A 26,044-nucleotide genomic window follows, 5' to 3' on the forward strand; every position below is an offset into this window, starting at 1 on the left:
AGAGAGATGGGGAGGTCTGGTAATGTGAAGGAAAGTAACAAAAAGAGAAATCATGTATAAAAGTAAAGAATATGGGGGGCTAGGGGCAGTAGATATGCAAATTAAACTGTACATAGCTTTTGTTAAAAATGTGTCAGCAGCCATCTCGAGGAATGCTCTCTGGACCAGTGATCGCTCCAAGTGGAGGAAAAGGAGTGGGAGAGACAGACAAGGTCCAGAATATAATCTTATCTACGGTGATTTTATGTATGAATATGACAATCTTAAAATTGACTGGAATGGCCTCCCGAGTAAAATGATTTTTTTTTTTTAAATCAAGGATTATAAATATGGTGGATATATTAATTATAAAAATGTAACGTACAACGAAGGAACTCTGTTCCTGAAATTTAAAAAAAATAAGAACCTCTCAGAGAGCATTCGCGATATGAGATGGCTGATGTCGGTAAATAGACTTGCTGTTAGAGCCGTAGTCTCATGGAGTTGTTATGTAACAACAACAAAAAATGTCCCATGATTTACTGCGAAGAAGATGAGACTCAACAGCATCTCTTAATGGACTGCTATATATCTAAAGAAGTCTGGGAAAAGTTAAAAGTGTATAGTGTAAATATTGAGCTTTCTTATAAATCTGTTATGTACTGTATTATTGATGAGATTCTATCAGAGAATCAAAAAGAACTGTTACAAATAATCATATGTATTGTATGCATCAAGCTGTGGAAAACACGATGCTGTATGATTACACAACAGACTGTCATTAACAGTGACGATGTGTGTAAACAAGTTCTTACTGAGCTCAGGAGAAGAAGAACCATGGATAAAAAACAGCTCCTTCCTTGGGACACCTTGAACTTGTGAACTTTAACACCTTATGAAAGACTCTTGATGCACTTTATGAAATACTCTATGCACTTTATGAAATACTCCATGCACTTTATGAAATACTCCATGCACTTTATAAAATACTCCATGCACTTTACAAAAGACTATATGCACTTTATGAGACTCTCCATACTCTGGACACACTTTAAGTTCAATTTGCACATTTGTTTTACTAGTTAAATTTTTGTAATTGTGGTATTGTTTATATTGATTGTTTTTTGCTCATTGTATGTTTAAATGTATAGCCTATAATTTGTAATTTGTAAAACCTTAAATAAAGCTTTTTTAAAAAAAAAAAGAAAAAAAAAAAAAGTAATGTGAGAAGGCATGTGTCCTAAACCATCACAATGACAATTTAAAATGGATGTCTGCCCACTAGGTTTTACTCTTTGTCAACGCAAATACAAATTAAAATGAAACAGACTTTAGGTAGCGATACACATGTTGAGTCTCGTGAAAATTCTAGTCTCCCGAGCCACAGCAAACAATTATCTTAAATGTGCAGCACTATGATAAAACTTTCTTGGACATTACACAAGAGTTTCAATAGATGTGTGACTTTTGCATCCATGTCATGCCAGAATGAGGCTATATGGGAAATTAAGCTTTCCAAGGCCCAATATCATTAAAACAATGCCAAAACTTTCATCCTTCATTCTTTTATTGCAAATAAAACAAATTGTCTAGCGGGACTGACTGTTGCCAACACAACACTATAAAACAGGTCAACATTTGGTCAAAAGAAGTGAAGTCTCGCTCACAGAGTCCCATTTATAGAGTGGTGTGTAATCCAACAGTGGGGGCTTACTGGCTGAAAATGACTGGCTTGTGCTATACTAGTGAATGGATTAAATAGAGAAGAGATAGTAAAATGTTTCAGACAGAACTAATACGTCAACAACCCAGAGCCTGAGGCTTTATCAGAGGCAACCACCTACACAGAGGACACATGGATACCCTTCACTTAGATTAATTTACCCAAAACACAAGATGCAATACGACACATATTGAGCCAATGTTAAGCATTAAGACAGAGCATTCAGACTTGACTTCAATAAATGAGAACCTTTCACACCTTTTAAATGAAACAGGCATATAGTATTATATTTGGACCGATCCAATAAGACTGACTGCAGCACGTAGTCTGGATGTTGAATTTATGAGCACAACCTTGTTAACACCAGCACAGAGTAGTTTTATTGAGGTTTTGGTGTCTGAGGAGAGAGAAGTGAGACTCTTGGGACTGCACCCTGAGGACAGGAGGACGCAGAGACAGTAATTGGACTGCAAGGTATCAATAAGTGTCATTAGCCAACACACATTCCCCAGCTACACACTTCTCCTCATGTAGCACCACTGACCAGCTTTAACCACTTTCTCTATCAGGATGTCAGAAGAAAAGGGCTGGAACACAAGATGCAATTTTCACAGCTGATTTAACTTTATCATACTCCAACCAGAGGTTCCAATGTGTTACTTCTTTCTGTGTCGTATGCCAAAGTAATTAGCATTTGAGGCCAGTAAACAGGATACTAGTTGAATAACAGAAAACATCGTTACGTATCTGAGGTAAATGGAGTGTGAGGAGGGACAAACTGTTAGTGACTTTGATCATGGGGGAATGCTTTTCGGGAAAATAAAATCTATGATTGACTTCTACCCTGGCAATTTCTGTGTTTGCTAGATTTACTGCTGAAACTAAAAATAATGACATGACTCATAACTTATATTTTAAAGTCATTTACAACTTTGCTGCCCTTGTGGAAAGAGAAAGGTTAAGAATATGCTGACAAGCAGCTGGTGTGTAATGGGATTTTATTGCAAAGCAGTGCAGCTATATAATATGAATATATTATCAACAGTCAGTGACACCAGCAGATGTTCTTTTGGAAAGTCAAAGGTTCATAAACTTCCACCATCACAGTTATAGACAATATTGATGTTCTCTTCATCATGTTTCTAATGTGTTGTATTTAGTGTTAGCTCTCTAATCTATGACTTTTACTGACTACAAATCTCCATTTTGCTCACCTTGTTTTGTCAGTGCCCCTCTAAGGGCAGGGGTGATCATCTCTCTTCTTTCCCCGTCATCTTCAATCTTCTTCACGCCGTTCAACTTGGATAGCTTCACCATCTGGCCGTCTCCTCGACCCTCCTCCTTGCTCTGTGGCAGAGACAAAACTCAAGAGTCACTTATCGTTTACAACCATGTTGCACATATGAAGAAAAAAGAAAAAAAAAAAAAAAATCAGGCTCTGCTCAGGTTTGCTATGTTGCAAATGCAGTCTGTCACAACTATAAAATCTAATATTACTATATAACTATAATGTAGTACATTTAATGTTGAGAAGAAAAAAAAGAAGAGAAAGAATTAAGCTGCTCTTGTAGATGCAGAAAATAAAAATGAATAAAAAAGTTTCATCCAACATAGTCAATAACACTTTAAGGTTTGCAGACTTGAAAATAAGTAATACTCAAAAGTAATATTCTAAGCTTTGCATGTGGGAGATTACACTACTTAAAGTACCGGACAGAAATGAATTAATAGTTACTAGTTAAGATCTTTTCCAACTTTGTCAACTTAAGAACTACACTACATTCAGTCACATTGAGCCACCTGCATCAGTGTTCCCTCACCTGTAGCAACAAACAAACCCACTTGCAAACACAACACTTTAGACGTCACAAATATGTCAGTCCACATGGCAACTGTGCTTTCTGCCAGAACTAAGCTATGAGAGTTATTAAAGAGTAAAACAAGTGTCTATTTGACTTAACCACACTGTCAGTGCCCCATTCCTCATGTTGGACCTGGTTCGCCGTCCTCCAGGAGATTCAGCCTCTCCTCGTGTATCTCTCTCTTTTTGTTTCATTCTCCTATCTTTGTGAATGATGTGCCTCAATTTCCCTTCTTGTGTGATTGAGTAGCCTGTCCTCTCTCCAGGTTACATGGTAGAGAAGAGTGGCTCAGGCTCTAGATGTTTGGCAACACCTGGAAGCTGCTTGACATCCTTCTGGCTCCACCTTTTTCCATATATGTTCAGGTTCTATCAGCATCATTTTGTCATGGATTGTGTATATTGTCATTTTATTATGCTGGTCTTTTTCTGTACACACAACATCTATTGTACGACTGATTGTCCTGGGAGAGATTCCTCATCATTTGGTCTGAGGTTTCTTTGAATTTTTTCCCTGTTAAAGAGTTTGTCTGTGGAGTTTTTCCTGATCTTAAGCGAGGCTTAAAAATAACAGAGGGTGACGTATGCTGTACAGATTGTAAAGCCCCCTGAGGAAAATTTGTGATATGTGATATTGGGCTATTTGAATAAAATAAAATTGACTTGACTGTCATCATCCTGTGTAAGAACATTGTCCATTAATCACTATTTTCACTGGAATACACTTGAAGTCCTGAAATGCTAATGCTGATTAAACTGCTGCAGGATGCAAGATCAAAGTTCTGAAATGTTATAAGTTCAAGGAACCAAGTTAAAAGCAAGAACTTCCAAAAGAGTTCCTCCAAAGTGTTGATGTTGGACAGGACTGAAGATCAAGGGTTGTGATTCTGCAGTCCTTGTGTGACTGTGTGTGTCACATAACCATTTACCATTGCATGACATGATCATTATAAATAAAGAGATTTTATCCCGTCTGCACAGTACAAGGTCATCTTCATTTTAGGCCCTTCAGGGGCCCAGTCAAATGCAACAAAAGGTCTATAGCATAACAAGAAAATTGTTGGACTTTATACCACAACGCCTGTTTTGATGCTAAAGCTGCGGCAGCCTATTTGTTTGGAAGATGAACAACTTCCTTCAGGCCAGGATTACATTATTGCAGTGTACAGCATTTGTATGCAAATCTAAATATCAGAGATATGCTGTTTACAGATACAACAAAAGATTGATTAGATCCTGCTAGAAAAGTTCCCAGTGCATGGGAACAGGTATTAGTTTTTTAGAAAGGAATGATGGATGAGGTGCCTTTGCGATTAACAATGTTAGGTGACAGCTCCACCCAATTACTGTGCTGCTACCACTGCTACGGCTTGCCTATAGGGATCTATATGTCACCTTCTCAGCACAGCAGCGCTCATAATGGACTGATGCTATGTCAGCAAACATTGACGAATGTTCGTATGTGTGTATTCCTGAAGTGAGACTTCAATTCACCGGTTCCTGTGCAGCTCGCTGTAGGGTGCTAACCCTAGCTCAATGGCCCATGTGCTTCGTCTGAACACTCGATTTAAAGTAGTGCAAACATCAGCCATATTTACCGGAAATCCATGTGTTCTCTTAAAGTTGCCATTTCCATCTTTTCCAAATAATTCCCTATTGGAGTCAGTGATCTCCAGAGAATATGGAGCTTTTTGCTTCTTAGAAAGTGCCGTTTATATGGAGCCATGTTTGTGTCCACCGGATGAATGTCTAAAATATATTCTCCGTTTAGCTCTGTTTTAGTCTTTACCAACTCCTAAGAGAAATCTCTTCAGCTGCTAAATGCTCCACTATGTTCACCAGCTAGTCTCTAACTGTGTTTGTTTGCTGTTTGGTGCTGAGCAGGTAGTGTACAGTGGGTTATTACAGCATTTTCTTTGGAAAAAAGTTGTCTGCTGCGTCTGAAAACGACATCATGAGAGCAGTGAGAGTGAACCAGAACAGTAGCATTGGGTCAATGATTTGTACAAAAACAATATCTGTATTAGAGGTGTAAAGATTAATTGATTAGCTGATTAAACAGAAAACTAATCTTCAACCATGTGAATGGTTTATCAATTTTTCAAATATTTTTCAAAAATATATAGTTTCAGCTTCACAATAAAAAGATTTGCTGTTTTTCTCCGTTTTATATAATTGAAATGAATTTCCTAAGATGTCATCTAACATCCATCTCTGACAATTTCCACTACTTTGTTATACTTTATAGAACAGACTGCTGTGTCAGAATCGTCCCACATCTCATGCTCAGGTGGAAAAGGATCTGGTGTTGTGCTGGATGACATTTTGACATTTATCTCTCTGCAAATTATGTGGGGTTGCTGCTTTACTTTGGGTAGTTTAAAAGGATGCTATAAGCCATTCTCTATCCCAGTTATTAAGCGGTCAATCAGGGATGGCATCAGCCACCTAGAGGTAAAATCATCAGGAGGCTGTGGCTCAAATACCTATGCAAGTCCGTAAAATATCTAAACTGGAAATTCTGTAGCCTTCAATTTAAAACCCCAAAACGGGATTTATCACTCTCAGCCAGCACAAATGTCCACCTTCTCTTACTGCATCCCTGACATGCAATATTCAGCCCGCATATGCAACATGTAGCCAACAGTGCAACAATCTGTCCCTGTGGTGTTTGCGTGCAGCCCTGGCGATTCATCTGGCCTTAGTCTCTGGTTCCCACTGCTCGGCTTTCACCCTTGCAGATATCCGGTCATGCCCGGGCCTGTCTGGACTAACCGAACTGGGACATCTCACAGCACCGTGTTCTGCTCTGGAACCATGACACGACGTGGGGCTGATGTAGACAGACAGTGCAGCGATAACACACAGAGCAAACAGGTGATCACGGGGACAAAAATAAAGGTATATGTGGGAGAGAGAGCACGAAAGAGGGGGGGTTATGTAGAAATGGAGAAAGAAGATTTGGGAACAAAAGAAATGATATGAAACCTCAAAAATCAAGATCTAAATTACTTTAACACACCAGCTGTTACCAGCAGATTACCAGCTGTTACATCAGATACCCTTGGAAATAATGTAAAATGCATAGTCATAGATTCTGGGTTTTCCCAATGAGATATAGGAAATAGATGTAACTTTTAGACATTTTAATGATAAACTTTTAAAAATGGTGTACTTGTTCACGATTGGCATGGTTTTATTTCAGTTAGCCTAATAGCTAACTGAGATAAGATCTATATCAATGCAAATCAAACCAGCTATTAGGCTAACTGAAATAAAACCATGGCAATCTCTAGGTATGGTGAATTGTATGTGATGATATGGGGCTATTTTAATTCCAAAGGCCAAGGGAACTTTATCAGGATGCATAGTATCCTGGATCCATGAAATAACTGGTCTTTAAAAATAAAAATCTGCCTTCCTCTATGGGAATTTAACATAGGGGTATGTATAATTATGGCCCCTGTATTTTAAGGAAGAACATTTATTTATAATACATAAAAAAAAAAAAAATGGTGTCCTTAAAGATTGTATTCTTCCTCATTTTTTAAATTAAGGCATTAAGATCAATTTCCAAAATTAGATTTTTTTTTATTCCTCTTTTTAGTCAACTTTAGCATGGGTATGAATACTAAGCAGCACTGTGTGTGTGTGTGTGTGTGTGTGTGTGTGTGTATATATATATATATATATATATATATATATATAATGTATTTATCTGGTCACTTAATGTAGATGATATGTTATCGGTATGGAACCTGACTGACAACCTGCTTTAATTGACACATATTTGGCATGCAAAAGACAATCGTATTTTCATCAGACTCCAATCATTTTAAATTATGTCGACACCATCTTTGAGGAAACGCAACAGCCAATTTTAGTGATAGCAGTTCATCTCTGTAATCTCCCTCTCGACATCAAGGTAAAAAACATCCAAAACCCAGCACAGAAAACTGTGTGGCCGCTCGAGTTAATGATCCGTTCCACACTAACTCCTATCTGACAACAGTCCCACGGCATGAAATGGACCACTCTGGCAGAAACCGAAAGGAGGACAAAGTTTAGATGCCAACGCAACGAACGTTTGTGCAAAATCAATTAGAGAAACAATGGAAATGAAGCCTAGGGGCACTTGCCAGAATACAAAGACTGCCAAAGACCGAAATAGACCAAGGTTGGGCAATATGAACTCTACGCTCTGGCAGCCAATCGCAGCATGCCTGGCAATCTATCCTAGTGTACACTTGAAGAAAAAAAAAACAGTTGTGGGAAATATGTCTCACCATTCAGTTCAGCAGTAAACCAGTCATCTTCATTTCTGCCTGGCTACAAACACCATGGACATCAATACCGACAAATCCATCTGTGCCACATTTAGTTCTACAGCCATCTGCTTGTTATGGACTGGCCTCAACTAACAGGCATGATGGCAAAAACAACATTTAGTGTTGGAGAGATAACTTACTTATCCAAGTAAGAGATGATTTGTGAAGAAAGTAGACAGCTAGACACCTTAACTAGAAGCATATGTTAGGTGGAGTGTAATGGGTTTGAGAGGATGAAATGTGGTAGCCTATGAAACTCATTAGTGAGTGACTGTTCAATGCTGCTTTTTTTAAAGTGTGAGAAATTTGTGTCCTCAGTCTGGGATGTAAAACCCCTAAAGGCATTCCTCTATTTAATAATTGTCTGACATTTCAACAAATAATGCTAAACACCTTGGATGCCTTTTTGGACTGAATTTTAAGAGAATATATTTAATAATCTGTTCAGTCGACATCCATAAAAACAGGATCAAGGCTGATGACTGGACTAAAGGAACACATTAGTGCCAGCGAATAGAAATGCGATGTTTGCTGTAAGCTCATATTTTGAGCTTTACTTGCCACGTAGGAAATCATCATATGCAGTAACCTTCACTGCCGTATTGGCCAGTAATCTATACCCTAGTGACATAAACGTAATTAGTTCTTCTGAATTTGTTTGCCTGGTGTTTGTAAATCACCTGGCCATAATCCATGGTGATTCACTTTAAAACCATGACTCAGAGCTATTGAATACAGACTCAGATAGTCAGTAAAGTTTAGCTTCAGTTTGGTTTTAAAAAGGCTATGGAGGTAATAAAATCTGCTGATGTGTACAGAGAATTCATGCAAGTATGTTTTACAAATGAGATGATGACAGTGTGGTGTTAAAGTGGCTCACTAAGAGTTTTGAGTTGAGAGAGTCTCTGCCATCACCTAGTGGTCAAACACAGCCAAAGTGAGCTCCCACCTGCAGTTATACATGGTTGATCTCCAGCTCCTTTTGTAATACTGCAACACTGAGAGCCTTATGCAGCCTTTATAACCTGAGACTAAAGTTTTCAACATCCCACAACATATTCATCTTGGTAATAGGGAGTCTTTCAAAATAGATAATAAACATCTGGGCCTCAGCTGGCTCTACATTGTAAATTAGCATTATTTATTAACATATTCCAGTGGGGAAATGTTCTTTTCACACTTAATTTGCAGCTCGGCTAAGTACTTGTCTCTTGGCAATAGTAAATGTTTAATCTCCATACTAATTACATCTTGCACTGCCTGCTCTGTGTGACCAAATTATGCAAAAACAACACTAATTTGTTATGTTATGTCATCCTGACATACAAGTGTGATGATGCAAGTCATAACAGCAAATCATTATACTTAAATGTTACGAGGTAAGTTAGACTAATTAATATGAGAATACATTCGCAGCAGGTGAAATGGAAGACACTGTCCATGTTTGTGATTGGCTATCCCAAAAATAAAATGGGAATATCCTCGGGAAAAGATTGACAACAGGAGTTCATAAAAACTCAATGAAAACACCTCCTGAAAATTTTAAAAGAGGTCTGGCTACTTCAGCAGACATAACGGAGCTTCTCCGGATCCTCAGGTCATCAATTGATGTCTCTTCAACTTTCCCAGTCGGGATGTTTACAACACATTCATGCAGGGCTTACGAAGAGACCTGTCCAACCCTCGCACAGCTTCCACACAATACCCTGTAATATCCATGTCACATGAGAAGGGACAAGCCTGGGAGAATCTGTTGTTTAAATCTGTGTGAGACATTGACACTTCTACTGCTGTCCAGCACTGTTAGCACAACATTACCTTAAAGCATTAGGCATTCATGAGAACAAAATTAAGTAACCACAACGTTTCCTATCAACTGCAGTGCTGTCTTGGGCACTCCCTTGAGACACTGAAAAACACACCAAATTAATTTCACACAGAATATATTCCCCTCTCGTTTCTTTAGAGCCAAAAAAGAAGCTAACAGGAGGCAAATGTTTGATTTGAGTTCAATAGCTGGGATCAAAGTTTGTTTTTGTTGCAGCCACAAATCATTTTGCGAGTATCTTGTTATGCCTGGTTGAGGCAGGAGTTTTGGAGCTGGGCATAATGCAGGCAGACATTAAAAAAAGGCCAGTGGTGTAAAGTAATCAGACATTCATTACATCACAGATGTGGATGGACAGGTCTTATTGTTCAATCTCATTGTTTTTGCAACTACTTCAGCAGAAATGAAAAGGTAATAATCTAAGAGAACATAAGCACAACAATAAACTAGTGAGCAGCTAATTCAGAGGTTTCCACTCCAATTTTAAGTACAAGAGGACTTCCCCACAATGATCTAGCATTCAAAAAGCACACTGAATAGCTACATTTCTTTTCATTTTATTTCCCTCACTCTCATAGCTCCCGTCTTCGCCTCAGTCCTTACACTACATATAAAAAGGAGACCGATAGTGCCTTTTCCTTCATATTTTTTATTGCTTTTCTTGAGTCACTCGTTCCTCACAAGTCTGTGAAGTGGGCGTCCTCGCTCTTACGCAAGCCTCCGCTTCTCGCCTGCCGGGGTCTGGTGTCTATCAACCCATCTGCCACTTCTACTTCAATGAAACCACTTTTTCTCAACGCACTTAGATTGAACTGAGGTGGAGGAAGCTTAATGCCACGATGGTGCTCGCTAAAAGACCTTAACATGGAAATGCTGAAAATAAACCTGCTGGATAATGACTGGAGACTCCAGTTTTAAATGTGCAAGGACAATCTAAGTGTAAAATTGTGAAGCAGGCTAAGCTCTGTAAACCTAATTCACATTTACAAGTACAGTATACACTTCTGAATGCTCATTTTCATTATTTTATTTCTTTCTGTGGTGTTGCCTGAACGGTAGTGGTTTTCTGAAGCTAGGGAAAGGGGGAATGAAGTAAGTTATTCTAAGTTCCTTTTGTTCAAGATCATCAGCTAACTTAGGTGTAGAGCAGGGGTCATCCACTACATTTTCCCAAGGGCCAGAATTTTTCTACGCAGACACTCCGGGGGCCAGACTTTCAAATACAGAAAATAAAATGTATTTATACCTAATAAACCTATCATTGTTTGACATTTTCACTTTTTTACTAAATGAATGCTACTTTTATTTACTTGTATCAGTTTGAACAGACTCCTAAAATCCCTGGGAATCCATAATGATTATTAGATAGGCTACATAACTAGAAAATTATCTCAGACTAGGAGGCAGTTCACTGAGGAGTGATGGTTGAAATCTGTGATTACGGAAACTGTAGCATGCAGTGTTCTGATTGGTGGAAAACACTCGCAGGAAGAAAGGCCTGTTGTCAGGTAAAAATGTCACTCTCAAAGTGCCTGAAGCGAAAGGTTGACGTGGAAAACCGCAGCTTTAATAAAGAATGGACCGATACGCATTTGTCTTGCCGACTTTTAGTAATGCTAAACCTGTATGCCTCATTTGCAATTAAACACGGACCGCCAGTTGTGGATCGCTGCTGTAGAGTAACAGCTGTAGACATATGTAGCGTAATGAAAAAGAAGCATATACATAAAAGATGGATAGATTAAGTCTTTGGGGATTGTTCGGTTTGTTTTATGGCTTTCTTAATGTATGCATGGTTGTATCTAAGTGTATGGTTTGCATTTGTAAATGTGTATGAGTATAAATGTATGTGTGCATTGGGGCTGGGCAATATATCGGTATTATATCGATATCGTGATATGACACTAGATATGGTCTTAGATTTTGGATATCGTAATATCGTGATATGACATAAGTGAGGTCCTTTTCTGAACTTACCAGACTGTTGTGACTGTTCTATTATTTGCCTTTACCCACTAAGTCATTATATCCACATTACTGATGATTATTTATCTAAAATCTAAGTGTGAAGGTATTTTGTGAAAGCACCAATAATCCACACTACAATATCGTTGCGGTATCGATATCGAGGTATTTGGTAAAACATGTTGTGATATCTGATTTTCTCCATATAGCCCAGCACTAGTGTGCATATAGATTAAATGTGTAGTTTTATGATGTACAATCATATATAGATATATTTCTGTTTCTATGGATGTAAATTCCGCTTCTGTTCAGCTGTTAACCGTGAGCATGCATAATGCTAATAAACTCAACTAAAAGTGGTGTCAGTGTGGTGGTGGACATGAATGCTAATAAACTCAAATGTTACTAAAAGTGGTGTCAGTGTGGTGGTGGACAAAGTCTGACCTTTGCTTTCTTGGCACTGTTCATGATCTTGCCCAGATCCTCCATGTCAACCACTGAACCAGAGTTTTTCTCATCTTGCAGGCCAGAGTCCTCCTCATCGCTGCTGGACTCTATAAGATCCTCCTGAAACAGGAAGGAAGAGAGACCAGAAAGCCCAAAATATGGTTAGTAAAAGACAGTTTCTAACCCTCATCCTTACTACCAAAATATTTAACATGCAAGCACTACGGAATCGGGTCCATGGGGACCACAATAAAAAAAACTACTCTAAGAAACAACCATCATAGCAAAACATTATCAGTTATGTAATTCATTTCATCTGGAAAAAAAAAGTTCATTATTTTACAAAACTTAATTTAATGGTAATTTGCATATTGTGTAAAATGAAAATAGACAGCACATGAGAAAAACTGTGTATGTCTCCTTCAAAATGACAGACAGAGTGCCTCAACCATCCTGATAGTGTGCGATTCTTGAAATCAGGACCCATGGCAAACGTTGTATCCCTCTGTTCTATTTTATCTATTAAAACAGCAGAGGCTGAATTGAGTGCTTCCCAATACATTTTTCAAAAGCACTTATTTAAACAGAAAACAATGATTGACAAAGTCATAAAAATGTGATAATGCACCTGTGAGATACGACAAAAAAGTCCAAGGTCTGGGGGTACCTCAGTAAGTAGGATGAGGGTTAAACAAAAACAAAGACATGGGGAGACAGATGGTCGAGTCCAAACCGTACGTCACTCCAACATAGAGAGACTCACATATGTTTCAACCTATAACCAATTAAAAAAGTATCCATGATTAAGCGAGGGAGCCCATATGGAACACAGTTATTGTATGTCGTTATCTCCTCTTGGGGTGCCTGAATAAAGAGGACCGTATGCACGCTTACGGAAGATTTATCACAGTGTGTGCCCAGGGTCAAAGCTTCTGCCCACATGTGCAGCGGCAGAATAAAATGCATGAGCGGTACAGTGGGTGGATAAATCATGATGATGGTCCCCTCGCCACAGTTCTCAGCTACTTCTACTACTACTCCGGTTCCGGTTGAATGCCACCTCCGTTGAGTGCAATCAGTGGTGCAGACAGAGGGGAAGAGGTCTCAGCTAGAGTTGGCTCTGAGGTGCTTGCTACCATGACAACTGGTCATCTATGTACGATGCATATTAAAAGCTGTCTGTGTGTGTGTGTGTGTGTGTGTGTGTGTGTGTGTGTGTGTGTGTGTGTGTGTGTGTGTGTGTGTGTGTGTGTGTGTGTGTGTGTGTGTGTGTGTGTGTGTGTGTGCGGGCGTGTGTGTGTGTGCTGTGTGCGTGTATATATCTGTCTGTGTTTGTAAATGGACTGCATTTATACAGCACTTTTATCCAAGGCTTTACAGTTGTTGCCTCTCATTCACCCATCCACTCACTCACAGGAGCAAGGATACTTCGACATGCGGACAGGAGGAGCTGTCTTAAATAAGGGATTGTTGTGAAAATATATACATATTTTGACATGATGGTCAACATTGACAGCGATGACTCATTTAGTGTGCAGAATATTTATACCACAATACTTTCCCTTGGAAATGCACAACATCAGACTACGAAATAAGGACCTGGTTAACTGAGCGTAGCACCTGTCTTCCTGAGTCCTGATCACATTTTCATCACATTGCAGGAGTGCAACATGAGGCCGTTAGCTCAGCCTGGCCACTTCAGCCTCCTGTGATAATAGGTGCTTTCATATCTAGTGCACTTGTAAAATTGAACGACTCATAAGCCACAAAACATTTTCCTGACTACAAACCAGCTACTCACTGTCTCAACCGCTGTTCTTCTTATTTTCACCTATTGTCTTAACTTTCTTAGTTGTGTTCTGGGTCAAAGGGGGACAAGATGGAGTCTGTCTAACAGTGCACCTGCCAGAAGTAAGGTTGCAACCGTCTGTTGTATCACATCCTTTAACATGGTTGTGTGCTTTCGTTTTGTGTTTTACCGCTACAGAGAAGCTACTCACACTGAATCACGCACATCCAGTTCTTCCGGTAATACAAGCTGTGTTCTCAGGCACTTTTTATTGAAAAGTATACACTATCTTACTATCATTTTGTAAATTATTAAAACCTCAGGAAGAAGCCAGGAGAGCATTTTAGACTAGGTTATTTGTCCAACAATAAAATGGACAGAGACAACTCACAGACATCCTCAGTCTTCGTCCACCTGATGTATACAAACAGCAGACTAGAGGAAACTACATGGAAACAGAACACAACAAACAACAACCTGCCAGTGTGAGAGCAAGCCAAACATGTCATCATGTCTCTCGCTCGTGGGCCAGTTATTGACAAAACATCTCACTAATATATGTTTTATCAGACCTGTGATGTAACAGTTTTACAAGTTTGTAATTTTGATCTTTAAATCATTGTGTCCTCGTCAAGTTAATCAGAACACTGTGTCAAAAAAGCTGTGTTTACGCCTAGTTTAACTAGAACACCAATGTCTAATTCATCAACTGAGATAGGAAGTGTGATGTGCGATCAATAGTACCACATTATGAAAAAAATCATCATCATTATGGGCCAGAACACTGATCCAAGGGCAGCATTCAGATTTTTGCTCAAGGACACTTTAGCAAGAAAAACCCTTGCCAAGAAAGGCAAAAAATAAACTAAATATTTTTAACCACTTGGTTACTGACGCAGGTGTTAGAATGTTCACAGTGTGGCATTAAAAACGGAAAAGTAAAATAAACTTTTTTTTGCCATTACCTCCGAGCTGTTATTCTGCAGAGCTGCCTTCTCCTCCTCCTCCTCCTCCTCCCCCTTCTCCTGGCCGTCTTTCCTCTTGTTCTTACAGGAGCCTCCAGTCTTACAGTTCCCGCTGCAGCTCTTCTTCTCACCCTTGGCTAGGGCCAGTAGGCGCTTCAGGAACCTGACCTTCCAGGCCACGAAGTCTGCCTGAATGCTGCCATTACGGCTCTTCACCACATTACAGTCACCCTCTCCCCTGGTCATGATTCGCATGCCACTCAGCATCCAAAGCCACTTGTCCACGTTTTTACCCACCTGGTGAGGCAAAAAGAGGTGTTAAATGAGGTTCAAACAAATAAAGTCTGGCTTTAGTAATAGTCACTGAATGCTGACCAAGATGACCTAGTGAGCGGCATGTAAAGTCAAGTTTGGACCTGGAATATACTTTCCACTTAGGGCTTGGTATCGTTAAAAAATATTCAATACTGGTACCTACAGTGCCTTGCGAAAGTATTCGGCCCCCTTGAACTTTTCGACCTTTTGCCACATTTCAGGCCTCAAACATAAAGATATAAAACTGTAATTTTTTGTGAAGAATCAACAACAAGTGGGACACAATCATGAAGTGGAACGAAATTTCTTTGATATTTCAACCTTTTAAACAAATAAAAAACTGAAATATTGGGCGTGCAAAATTATTCAGCCCCCTTCAGTTAATACTTTGTAGCGCCACCTTTTGCTGCGATTACAGCTGTAAGTCGCTTGGGGTATGTCTCTATCAGTTTTGCACATCGAGAGACTGACATTTTTGCCCATTCCTCCTTGCAAAACAGCTGTGTTGCTTTTACGCCAAACATAACGTTTTGCATTGTTGCCAAAAAGTTCGATTTTGGTTTCATCTGACCACAGCACCTTCTTCCACATGTTTGGTGTGTCTCCCATGTGGCTTTTGGCAAACTTTAAACGACACTTTTTATGGATATCTTTAAGAAATGGCTTTCTTCTTGCCACTCTTCCATAAAGGCCAGATTTGTGCAGTATACAACTGATTGTTGTCCTATGGACAGAGTCTCCCACCTCAGCTGTAGATCTCTGCAGTTCATCCAGAGTGATCATGGGCCTCTTGGCTGCATCTCTGATCAGTCTTCTCCTTGTATGAGCTGAAAGTTTAGAGGGATGGCCGGGTCTTCGTAGATTTGCAGTGGTCTGACACTCCTTCCATTTCAATATTATCGCTTGCACAGTGCTCCTTGGGATGTTTAAAACTTGGGAAATCTTTTTGTATCCAAATCCGGCTTTAAACTTCTCCACAACAGTATCTCGGACCTGCCTGGTGTGTTCCTTGTTCTTCATGATGCTCTCTGCGCTTTACACGGACCTCTGAGACTATCACAGAACAGATGCATTTATATACGGGAGACTTGATTACACACAGCTGGATTCTATTTATCATCATTAGTCATTTAGGTCAACATTGGATCATTCAGAGATCCTCACTGAACTTCTGGAGAGAGTTTGCTGCACTGAAAGTAAAGGGGCTGAATTAATTTTTCCCCACTTTTTCAGTTTTTTATTTGTTAAAAAAGTTTGAAATAGCCAATGAATTTCGTTCCACTTCATGATTGTGTCCCACTTGTTGTTGATTCTTCACAAAAAATTACAGTTTTATATCTTTATGTTTGAGGCCTGAAATGTGGCAAAAGGTCGAAACGTTCAAGGGGGCCGAATACTTTCGCAAGGCACTGTATACCAATACCATGACTTCGACACAAGATCCTAAACAACACTTTTTTCGATGCCAATTTTATAAAAAAAAAAAAGTAATTGCAATATTACACATTATGGCACAAATCTTATTTATTTTTCAGCTCCTACAAAGTGAGTTTTTCCTGCCTGCCTCTGTAACGTATAACGTTGCACAGCCAATCACAAACATTATTAGATCTTAGTAGAAGCATGCTGCATTCTTATTGGCTCACTAAGACTGATGAGATTTACCCCTTAGGTATCGGAATTGGATATTGAATGAGGAGGCAATTTTCGATACTTTAGAGGCAATTTGGTCGGTGCCTAAAAAGTATTGAATTCGGTACCCTGCCCTATCACTACTGAGCTACAGCTGTCAACCTTGTAGCTTTGGATATTCTTTGAATAACTGATTGTAAAGCCCATTAGTCGGAAAAAAATGAATATGGAAAGCATTTCTTACCGTATTATAGTGGCCAACATAGACAGAGTTGCCGAGACCAAACACAGCATATCTGAGGCCTTTGAGGTAAGTCTTTCCGTATCTGAAATCAGTGGATGCCTCCTCCAACCACTTGCAGAACCACTCAGCGTTCTCTGTGGGCTGTCCGTCAGTGTAGGTGGCCACAAGAAATACGCAGACTGACTTGTTGGTGCACTGAATGTAGGCAAACACAGCAGCAGACACAGACAGTGAAACTATGAAGTAAGAGCATTTCAATAAACATTTGTGAATGTAGGTTTCTGGGTCTAAGATATTTCCGTGGATACTTAGAACAACAATATCAAAAACCAGTTATTTTGGATAGGAGGAACAAAATTATGTAATAATTCCTTTCTGACCACTACGGAGCAGAACGAAGAGACAAAAAAAATCTTGCAAAGCACTCGGGCACCATGAACAAGTTGCTCCATGGAAGACAACTTGTGTCAATATTCACATTTTAGTCTTCGTCAAGACTAGAAGACTAAAGTTTCATGTGGAGGACAGCAAAAAAATCTATCTAGTCTAAAGTCTAATTTAAAGTACATAGTGTCCTTGTGTAAATAAACAGAAAACTTCAGGAGTGAGTCTCTCGCCTCATGTCTAACAGAGTCTTAACTGTTAAACAAATCAGCTGCATCTGGGGAGCGACTGGTGTCTGCGGTCATTTATCCTGTAGAGATATCCCATCACTGAAAACTGTATCACTTTCCTAGTGAATGTATAGCTACTGTATTTTTCTCTCCTGCTGTGTACCAGCCTACCAATCTCTCTTCATCTATCAATGCACTAAACAGTGCCTAAGTCCACAAAACACTGATTAAAAAACAGCCATCTTTCGTCAGCTGAACAAAATTAGTTTAACACATTTGTCCTCTGTGGCAACAGTGTAAAGAATCAAATAAAAAATTAAGGGCTGAGCATGAGAATTACAGAACTTGAGGACTACTGTACTGGTTGTTGTTAAGCTTTCAATGAAAAAGAAAAACAATAATGATTTATTTAAGTTTACTTTAATTTATTCCAGTCTAATAAAGCCTTGCCTTTAAGTAAGTACACATTGCTGGGTCTTACATTTTTAGAGATTTAATTAACACCATAGTACATCAAGCATACTGCAACAATTAATTGAGGCATCAATTAGTCACTTAAATTATACAATGTCAAAATGAAAGGGTTATGGTGGAGCTCTAAAATTGGCAGTGGTTTAGGTTCTTGTTCAAAGACACAATCTCTTAAATTGACCAGTTGAGTTCCATATAGTCTACAGTATATCCAAAACGTTCCACTTTCGGGATTGCTCCAGTGTCGCCAGAAATTCCGCCGGATGTCACTGTTCTCGGCCGGATGTCCGTTACCTTCCGCTTTCTTTGTGTTGGCATAAACTCTGGTGGATTTCTGAGGACTATGGTTAACTGCTCCTCAGATCTCTGCAGGGTAAATCCAGACAGCTAGCTAGACTATCTGTCTGAACCTTTGAACGTACACATGTTCCACCAAAACAAGTTCCTTCCCGAGGCTATTTTGCAGAGGCACTGTGGCTCTGCCCGGTGCTTAGCGCCGCCCATGATGATTGTGATTGGTTTAAAGAAATGCCAACAAACCAGAGCAAGACCCTCCTCCCCAGTGCTGTGGAGGAAGGTCTGGCAAAGCTACATACTGCAGCTTTCGGTCCTTTCGCTAAACAAGGAAAAAGCATCTTCTCTCTGGACCTGGCTTACCTCATCAGCAAGTTGATCGTCTGGATCGTAGTCTTTGATGTCGATCACCTCTGCTGGTATACCCAAAGTCTTCACCTCCTCTGACAGCTCTTCTGCAAAACCCTGAATAAATGAAGAGTCTCAGTTGATGCTTATCAGACATCTTGGAATGTCACATTTATTATGTGTGAGCTGCTGGTCTGCCTAGCATCGAACTAATCCATCATGCCTGGCATTGTGTAAAATAATGGTATGCAGGTTTGCACATGGTTAACCTCTACATCCCTGAATTAAATCCTAGTTTGTGAAACGTATCATGTTCAGATTTTGTTGGCACTGAATCAGAGACTAAACTATGCGGTCAGTTTGGAGGACGCATTTAGCGCCGTTGTTGCATGTGCTGTGTTACTACCTTTTGTTTTCAAATATTTTGTCTGCTCCCATTTACAAGACATTAGTAGTGGGGTAATATAGCATGGACGCTGATCTGTGTCATCATATTATAGCATCTTCTTGTCTATATGTTAGCTTTAGCCAGTTAGTAGTTTTCAGTAAACAGTATCTGTACCTTTGCAGTTCCAGTTTGTGAACCGTAGAAGATTTTAACTCCGGACACATGAACCGAGGTGTCTCTGTCAGGGCTGTCATTGCTCTTCACAGCTTTGTAGACCCACGGGCCGACGTCTTTGGAGAAGCTTTTCTAAAACCATACAGAGGAAGACATTAAATGCAAAGACAAAACAAATGACTGGTGGTCTTTGCATGTGGAGATTAGTTTTTATGTAAGGACAGAGTAATATAAGCAGTGCCTAAACACTTCCACTGATACCAGCAGCCACTGACAAAACAGTTTTACACAAATCTGCACTTTGAAAAACAGAAAAAAAAAAAAATAAGTCTATGACCATACATAAGAAAATGTGAGATATACGCAACAAGTGACAACTCACCTTTCTCAGTACCAACTTCAGTGAGAACCAGATGCCAAAGACTAGTGCAGCAGCTGAATACAAGTACAGTCTGTTTTGCCATATAGAAATGAGATAGCTCTCACTGGGACTGCGGGCATTCTGTGAGACTGGAGGGAGAAACAAAATTCAAGTTGAGTTTTCCGAAACGTGATATGAATAATAAAGCTAGTTAAAGTAACGTTAGCTAACTTCACCGCGTAACGTACACAAATGCTACGCAGCAACGGTTGCTAATCCAACAGGCGGCAAAACAACGGGATTAAATCCAACCAAGCCTGAAGCCTTAGGTCACCTGCAGCACATAAAAGGGGGATGGCTAGCAGTGTATGCTAGCTAGCAATGTTACTAACAATAGCTAATACATAACGCTAAGTTAGTTTCCTGTTCAATTAAAATTTTAAATAAACTCACCTTTAGTATCAAAAGTAGACACACGGCTTATGCAAAGAACAATAATCACGAAGAAACTCAGCATCTTTGCAAGTGGAGTATTAAAATACACAGTCCTCTGCAGCTGATGTTGTGTGCAACCATATTTTTGGCTCATGAGCATGCTGGGAAGTGTAGTTCTTTGTATTGTTGACGCTCTAGTCCACCGAAATACAAAGCAGAACTATCGATCCCTCGTCGCAAATCACGTGCCAAACACGGGCTAGAACCATATATACTGTCTATGGCTAGAACTTGTTTCTTCTACCACTGTACCAGTTCCCGTAGTCACAGTGCGTCACATTTACCTATGGTATTTACTCTTCTCTGCCTAACTTTTTAGTTTTATTTTGAATTTCTTCACCGGAAGTACTTCTATGTGTCTGCAGCACGGATGTATTAAGAGAACGGTCTGCATGCCTTTACGTTATCCTGTCTATTTAGAAGATGTTGTTTTGAAAGAGTACATTGATATGTATTTAGAATTGTGAATATTGACTGCCCGTAGTAACGGAGATAAGTAGCGTCAAGGTCAAAGCAAACGTGATGACATCCACTTCCAGTGAATACTTTCATAATACAGTGACCAAACTAAAGCGATCAGAAACAAACATACATGACTGTGTTAACTTTTCTCTCGTGGTTAGCCCACAAGTAGAGACTTTGACTCCAAATTCACCAGTGCAGATAATACAAATATCAACACTGATTGTTGTTTAGAAGTCATAGCCATATTACTACTCATTTTAATACTATAATGTACATGTTGCTGTCAATCATAGATATAAATTGATACAACATACTCGTATATATACTGCCCTCTTGTGATCACAATACCGGAACTGCATTCAGTTATTATCAAGTCAGACACTAAGATTATAATACTTCCGTTTAAAACTAAGTAAAACTTTTATAACAAATGAACTGAACTGCATAGTCATGATTATACATGCTCTCATCTCACATACCAAGTGGACAGAATAGTGTACTAAATCTTTCAGTAAAACACGTGTACGTATATTATTTCAATATGTCGTTATATATTTTTTTATATTTTTATATATTTTATTTTTTCGTTATTTATCTTTTTATTTAGAAAAAGTTTTAAACATTAGTATAAAATAGTAATAAAAATTGTTTTTTATATATATAAAAAAAACACCCCTGATATATTAATTTACTTTCAAATTATCATAAATGACAAAAATATTGCAATCGACTGGGGAAAAAACGGGACCGGAACGGTTGTTTGAAGTCGATGTTTTACAGCGGACACTCCTTGGAAACGCACTCGGAGCGCATCTACTACTACGCAGTAATCTGACAGCATATTCTTGTTAACAGCAGCTTCGGGACACAGCACTCTGTCTTATTAAACATAAATATGTCTATATTTACGCCAACGAATCAAATACGGCTGACAAATGTGGCGGTGGTAAGGATGAAGAAAGGAGGGAAGCGATTTGAAATCGCCTGCTACAAGAATAAAGTTATGAACTGGAGAGCAGGAGCGTGAGTAACGTTTAAATGTCAACACCCACAATGTTTAAATTATTTGACTAGCTAGCTAGCTAACTAGCTAGTTACCAAAATATCTTGTATATTGGCAAAACTACAATGACAGTTAGCTAAGCCGTAACTCTGCTGCCAGACAACAAGAAAGAGAGAAAACAAGAAATAAAAAGAGCATATTTCCCCAGTTAAAAGCCAGCAGTTAACCGCCAGTTTAGCTAACCTGCTGCACTGGCTCCCAGTGTCTTTCATTGATTGTAAAGTTACTCTTACTTGTTTATAAGGCTCTTAATGGTTTGGGACCAATCTACATAACTAAGTCTTTGCTGTTGTTTTATTCTTCACGGCCTCTTAGATCTTCTGCTGCAATGCAGACGATCACAGCTCAGCCTTTTTATCTATGCACCAAAACTTTGGAACTCCCTACCCAAGAGATGCAAGCTGCGTGAACATTTTAAAACAACTGAAAACGTATTCATTCAGCAAGGCTTTTAACTAAATTGTCACTCTTCGTTCGTTTTGTTATCATAGTTTACATGTTTTATTGTTCCTATGCTTTCCTCTGTCTTATTTTTATCTTTCACACAGTCTATTGTTCTTACCTGTTCTTGATATTATTTGCTGCCTCTGTTGTTTGTTGCTCATTTCATGGCTTGACTATATCACACAAGTGTCTGCACTTGTTTTATTTTGCATGTTTTTGTTTGTTTTGTTGTTTCTCACTTTGTTGTAAAGCACCCTGAGCGTCACTCTCTGTATGAAATAAGCTATATAAATAAAGTTTATATTTATAAATTATTATTATCTCTTAAAGTCAAAAGACATTTGCTGTTTTGCTTATTAATACAGGTCAATTTAATGCCCCCGTTATCCATTTCTAAATGTCAAAACAATGTGTTTTCTTCCAGAGAGAAAGACCTGGATGAGGTTTTGCAGACAAGCTCGGTCTTCGTTAATGTGTCCAAAGGTCAGGTGGCTAAGAAGGATGACTTGACCAAATGTTTTGGGACAGATGATCTGACAGAAATCTGTAAACAGGTAAACGCCTCTTCTTATTCTCACTGTATCTCAATCGTTAAAAGTCTGTGCAGCATTCACCTTTCCTTTCTCTCTGACAGATCCTGGCCAAAGGAGAGCTCCAAGTGTCAGACAAGGAAAGGCATTCTCAGCTGGAGACAATGTTCAGGGACATAGCGACTATTGTGGCAGAGAAGTGTGTCAACCCTGAGACCAAGAGGCCGTATACAGTCAATCTCATTGAGCAGGCGATGAAGGACATCCACTACTCTGTAAAGGCCAACAAGAGCACTAAACAGCAGGTGAGGAGACGCATATCGCTTTGTTTGCTTTGTCATGACTGTAGACAACACAAAGCTTCCCACATGTGAAACGTATTTGAGCTGCCGTCCCAGAAAAAAAATATTTTAGAATTTCTTATCTATTACTATATGTATTATGTAGTCCTTTCCAAAATGTGTGGTAATGTACTTACATTTTCAGACTGCTTGAAATGTCTTCTGAAATGGTGCATTTATGGGTAATTGTGTAGACTGAAAAAAATGACTTCCCAATCTGGAAGTTGGCTAATCACTGCTTCGACCACCACAAATACATTTTCAATCTGTTGGAGCCACTGAAAGAATTAATCCACACAGACAGCTATTCCCTGGACCCAGTGTCCATAAATACAACGAGATGTAGGCTATCTTTTCTGTAGTGTGATTTTTCTAGATAGGCAGCATTAAAGGTATTTGCTATAACGGTATATCTCCTTTATAAACTCCACATTTTTTCCCAAATATGATGACTTGTAATTAATTAAATGTGACAGAATACCTGTCGAATAGACAACAACAAGGCATTCACAAGGACAACTAAATATGATCTTCCTGTTTGACATCTGCCATCATACAAGCCGCCGCCGACAAGTTCAGGTGAAAAACGCCAGTGAAATAAAGAAACTTGCCAATCCTGGACTCTCACCCACATCATTGGTGTCTAATTAGCCATAGTGTCATCCTGTTGTTTTCTTTTCATCTAGCACCACACTGAAATGAACATGCTGTTGCAATTACAGTTGGCAGCGATGCATTTAACACTCTGGAGATTATTATTGTTGATGTGGTCAGGTCTTGGCAAAGGCGAAGCAGCCATCTTTACATCCTGTATGCAGGAGAAATGAAGCTGTAACAGTCTGTGGGATGATGAACTTTTTTTGTGCGACCTTTGACAAACTCCTCTGTCCCGTTCCCAGGCTCTGGAAGTGATCCGGCAGCTGAAGGAGTCCATGGAGATCCAGAGAGCCCACATGAGGCTGCGCTTGGTGCTGCCAGCCAAGGAGGCCAAGAGGCTGAAGGAGAAGCTGAAGACTCTCCTGCAGGTTGTGGAGAGTGAAGACTTTGACGAGGAGCTGGAAATGGTGAGAAAAAAATAAAGATTTTAAAGGTGTTTTTGTGGTTGTTGTTTGATTTTTAAATCAAAGTGTGCTGATGGCGCACACTTTTTCTTTCTCTGTGTTCTGTTTTTTATAAAATGTCCATTCTGTCTGTTTTAACTGATGCCTTTTATTTCTCGCCTGTGCCTCCTTCGTGCTCCTCATCCTCAGGTGTGCCTGGTGGATCCCGGCTGCTTCAGGGAGATCGACGAGCTGATCCGCTGTGAGACTAAAGGCCGAGGTACTCTGGAGGTTCTCAGTCTGAAGGATGTGGAGGAGGGAGATGAGAAATTCTAGTAACCCAACCAGTCCGGACTCTGCGCCTTATCCACACTAACGCGTCACCGCGGCCCACAAAGTGCAAACTCATTAAAAAGATTAAAGAGTCTATTTTTTTTTTTTGAGGAGATCCGTGCTAATTTCTACCATTCCTGTTTCTGAATCTCTCCTATGTTAACAGGATTTGTTTAACTGACGAAAAAGTTTTGCCAGATTTGCCTGCTGGTTGGAATGTATTTTGGAAATGTGTTTGAGCAAACTTGCAGGTCAGTAAACAGGTCTGGCCTGTGTTCACATATTTATTCAGTGTTTGAATTCAGTACCTCTGTATCACTAACAGAAGGTTTCTGCCTTCCATCAGACTCTGCGTGCCATGTAGAGTCCTGCTCAATATCCCAGTTTTATGGATAATTACTTTAACTCAATAACTTATATTTTGTCATAATGAATGAGCTTGCTCTGCAGCAAATAAATATGTAACGAAATATTTTCTTTTTTTATGTATACACAGTGATCTTCCTAATATACAGTTCATTTGAAAACAAATCAGTTTTGCAGAATGCCAAATTTGTTGCAGCTTTAAGGACAGAAAAGCATAACATCCAAACCAGTGACATTTATAGCACGACTATCTGTTGTACCTCTTATTAAAAAGTGTTGCCTAGCACAAGTATATAGATATTATCTTGAATATTGTACCAGAATTTATATTCTGTGTTCAGAAAATGCTACAATACAGTGTTTGTAAATAGTGCTTTAAAAGGAATCTTTTTTTTTTTTTTAACAAATTAAATGCAGAATGCACCTCAAGAGTTTTACATTGTTTTGTTGTAACACAGTAAGCTATGATTTTAAAGGGGTTTTACTTGCAAAATTGTAATTAGAAAGATATAAAACAAGCTTCAGGAGCATATGACTGCAGAAATACAGTCACAATCAAATGACTAAAAGAAATCGATGAGGAATTTGACAACTTTTTCCCACATTTTAACAGGAATTTAGAGTTTAGAATCAGAAAATGTAGCTTCTCTGAGTTAAAAGGAAACCCAAATTGTGTGTAATTTATGCAAAAAAAGAGAGTGCAATGTGGAAAATTGATGTTATCCTGTCAAGTTTTTTCTTCCACTGTAAAACTGGACAGGATAAAGTGAAAGTGCACGCTCTTTCACTGTTTTTCATTTTGAAAAATATAACATACTGATGTCCCATGATGTGCCGACTTAAAATGGATGTAGATCTGCAAATAGAAGTCTGAAAAGTCCATACTTTTACACCCTGCTGTGAATAGTTTGTAAATGTAGCAACCTACTCAAAAGACATTGCCTGCTTCTTTTCCATCATCCATCCATCCACCTCTTTAAAAAAGAGAGAAAAATACTCAAAAACCGATGGCTACAGTATGTTTCACAGTAACTGTTCAGCTTATTCCCTCCTCAAGTGCTCCGTAGCAAAATGAATTAAACCACTCTAATGCACGACTTAGGTCAAATGACTCTCGTGAACTACGTGATATTTATGTTGTGAGTTTTGTGTCCTGTTCCACAGAATTCATCTCGGTTGTAAACATTGTTACCACTGTCAACAACAAATCTTAAATTGCCTTACTCTAATGTAGGGCAATG

General features: G+C 39.1%; 2 protein-coding genes across 3 annotated transcripts in view; one reads left to right on the plus strand and one right to left on the minus strand.

Annotated features, from left to right (window-relative positions):
• tyw1 (tRNA-yW synthesizing protein 1 homolog (S. cerevisiae)) overlaps positions 1-20,502 on the minus strand; it is a 71,260-nt gene extending 50,758 nt beyond the window's left edge. Inside the window, exons 1-8 of one of the 2 annotated variants that reach the window (XM_039784191.1) lie at positions 20,180-20,500; positions 19,748-19,875; positions 19,366-19,497; positions 18,819-18,920; positions 17,077-17,271; positions 14,886-15,182; positions 12,129-12,251; positions 2,917-3,049 (exon numbers count right to left, since the gene is read on the minus strand). In XM_039784191.1, the coding sequence (XP_039640125.1) occupies positions 2,917-3,049; positions 12,129-12,251; positions 14,886-15,182; positions 17,077-17,271; positions 18,819-18,920; positions 19,366-19,497; positions 19,748-19,875; positions 20,180-20,321 (1,252 nt within the window). In that variant the 5' untranslated portion in view covers positions 20,322-20,500. Of the gene's footprint in view, positions 1-2,916; positions 3,050-12,128; positions 12,252-14,885; positions 15,183-17,076; positions 17,272-18,818; positions 18,921-19,365; positions 19,498-19,747; positions 19,876-20,179 lie in introns of both variants that reach the window. The other variant, XM_039784200.1, reaches the window with a different exon arrangement.
• A 971-nt stretch (positions 20,503-21,473) lies between these two features.
• On the plus strand, positions 21,474-25,095 carry sbds (SBDS ribosome maturation factor). The gene is made up of 5 exons (XM_039792295.1): positions 21,474-21,709; positions 22,618-22,747; positions 22,828-23,028; positions 23,964-24,128; positions 24,315-25,095. The coding sequence occupies exons 1-5, from the start codon at positions 21,582-21,584 to the stop codon at positions 24,438-24,440; spliced, it is 750 nt and encodes a 249-aa protein (XP_039648229.1). The 5' UTR covers positions 21,474-21,581; the 3' UTR covers positions 24,441-25,095.
• Positions 25,096-26,044: the final 949 nt, after the last annotated feature.

Source organism: Perca fluviatilis, chromosome 2, assembly GCF_010015445.1.
Source record: "Perca fluviatilis chromosome 2, GENO_Pfluv_1.0, whole genome shotgun sequence".
NCBI lineage: Eukaryota > Metazoa > Chordata > Actinopteri > Perciformes > Percidae > Perca > Perca fluviatilis.

Bases quoted from the DNA above. Each gene is read 5' to 3' on its own strand.
- sbds (XM_039792295.1), top strand. From the start codon at position 21,582: ATGTCTATATTTACGCCAACGAATCAAATACGGCTGACAAATGTGGCG. The intron at 22,748-22,827 runs GTAAACGCCTCT...TCTCTCTGACAG, and splicing joins TGACAGAAATCTGTAAACAG to ATCCTGGCCAAAGGAGAGCT. The intron at 23,029-23,963 runs GTGAGGAGACGC...TCCCGTTCCCAG, and splicing joins ACAAGAGCACTAAACAGCAG to GCTCTGGAAGTGATCCGGCA.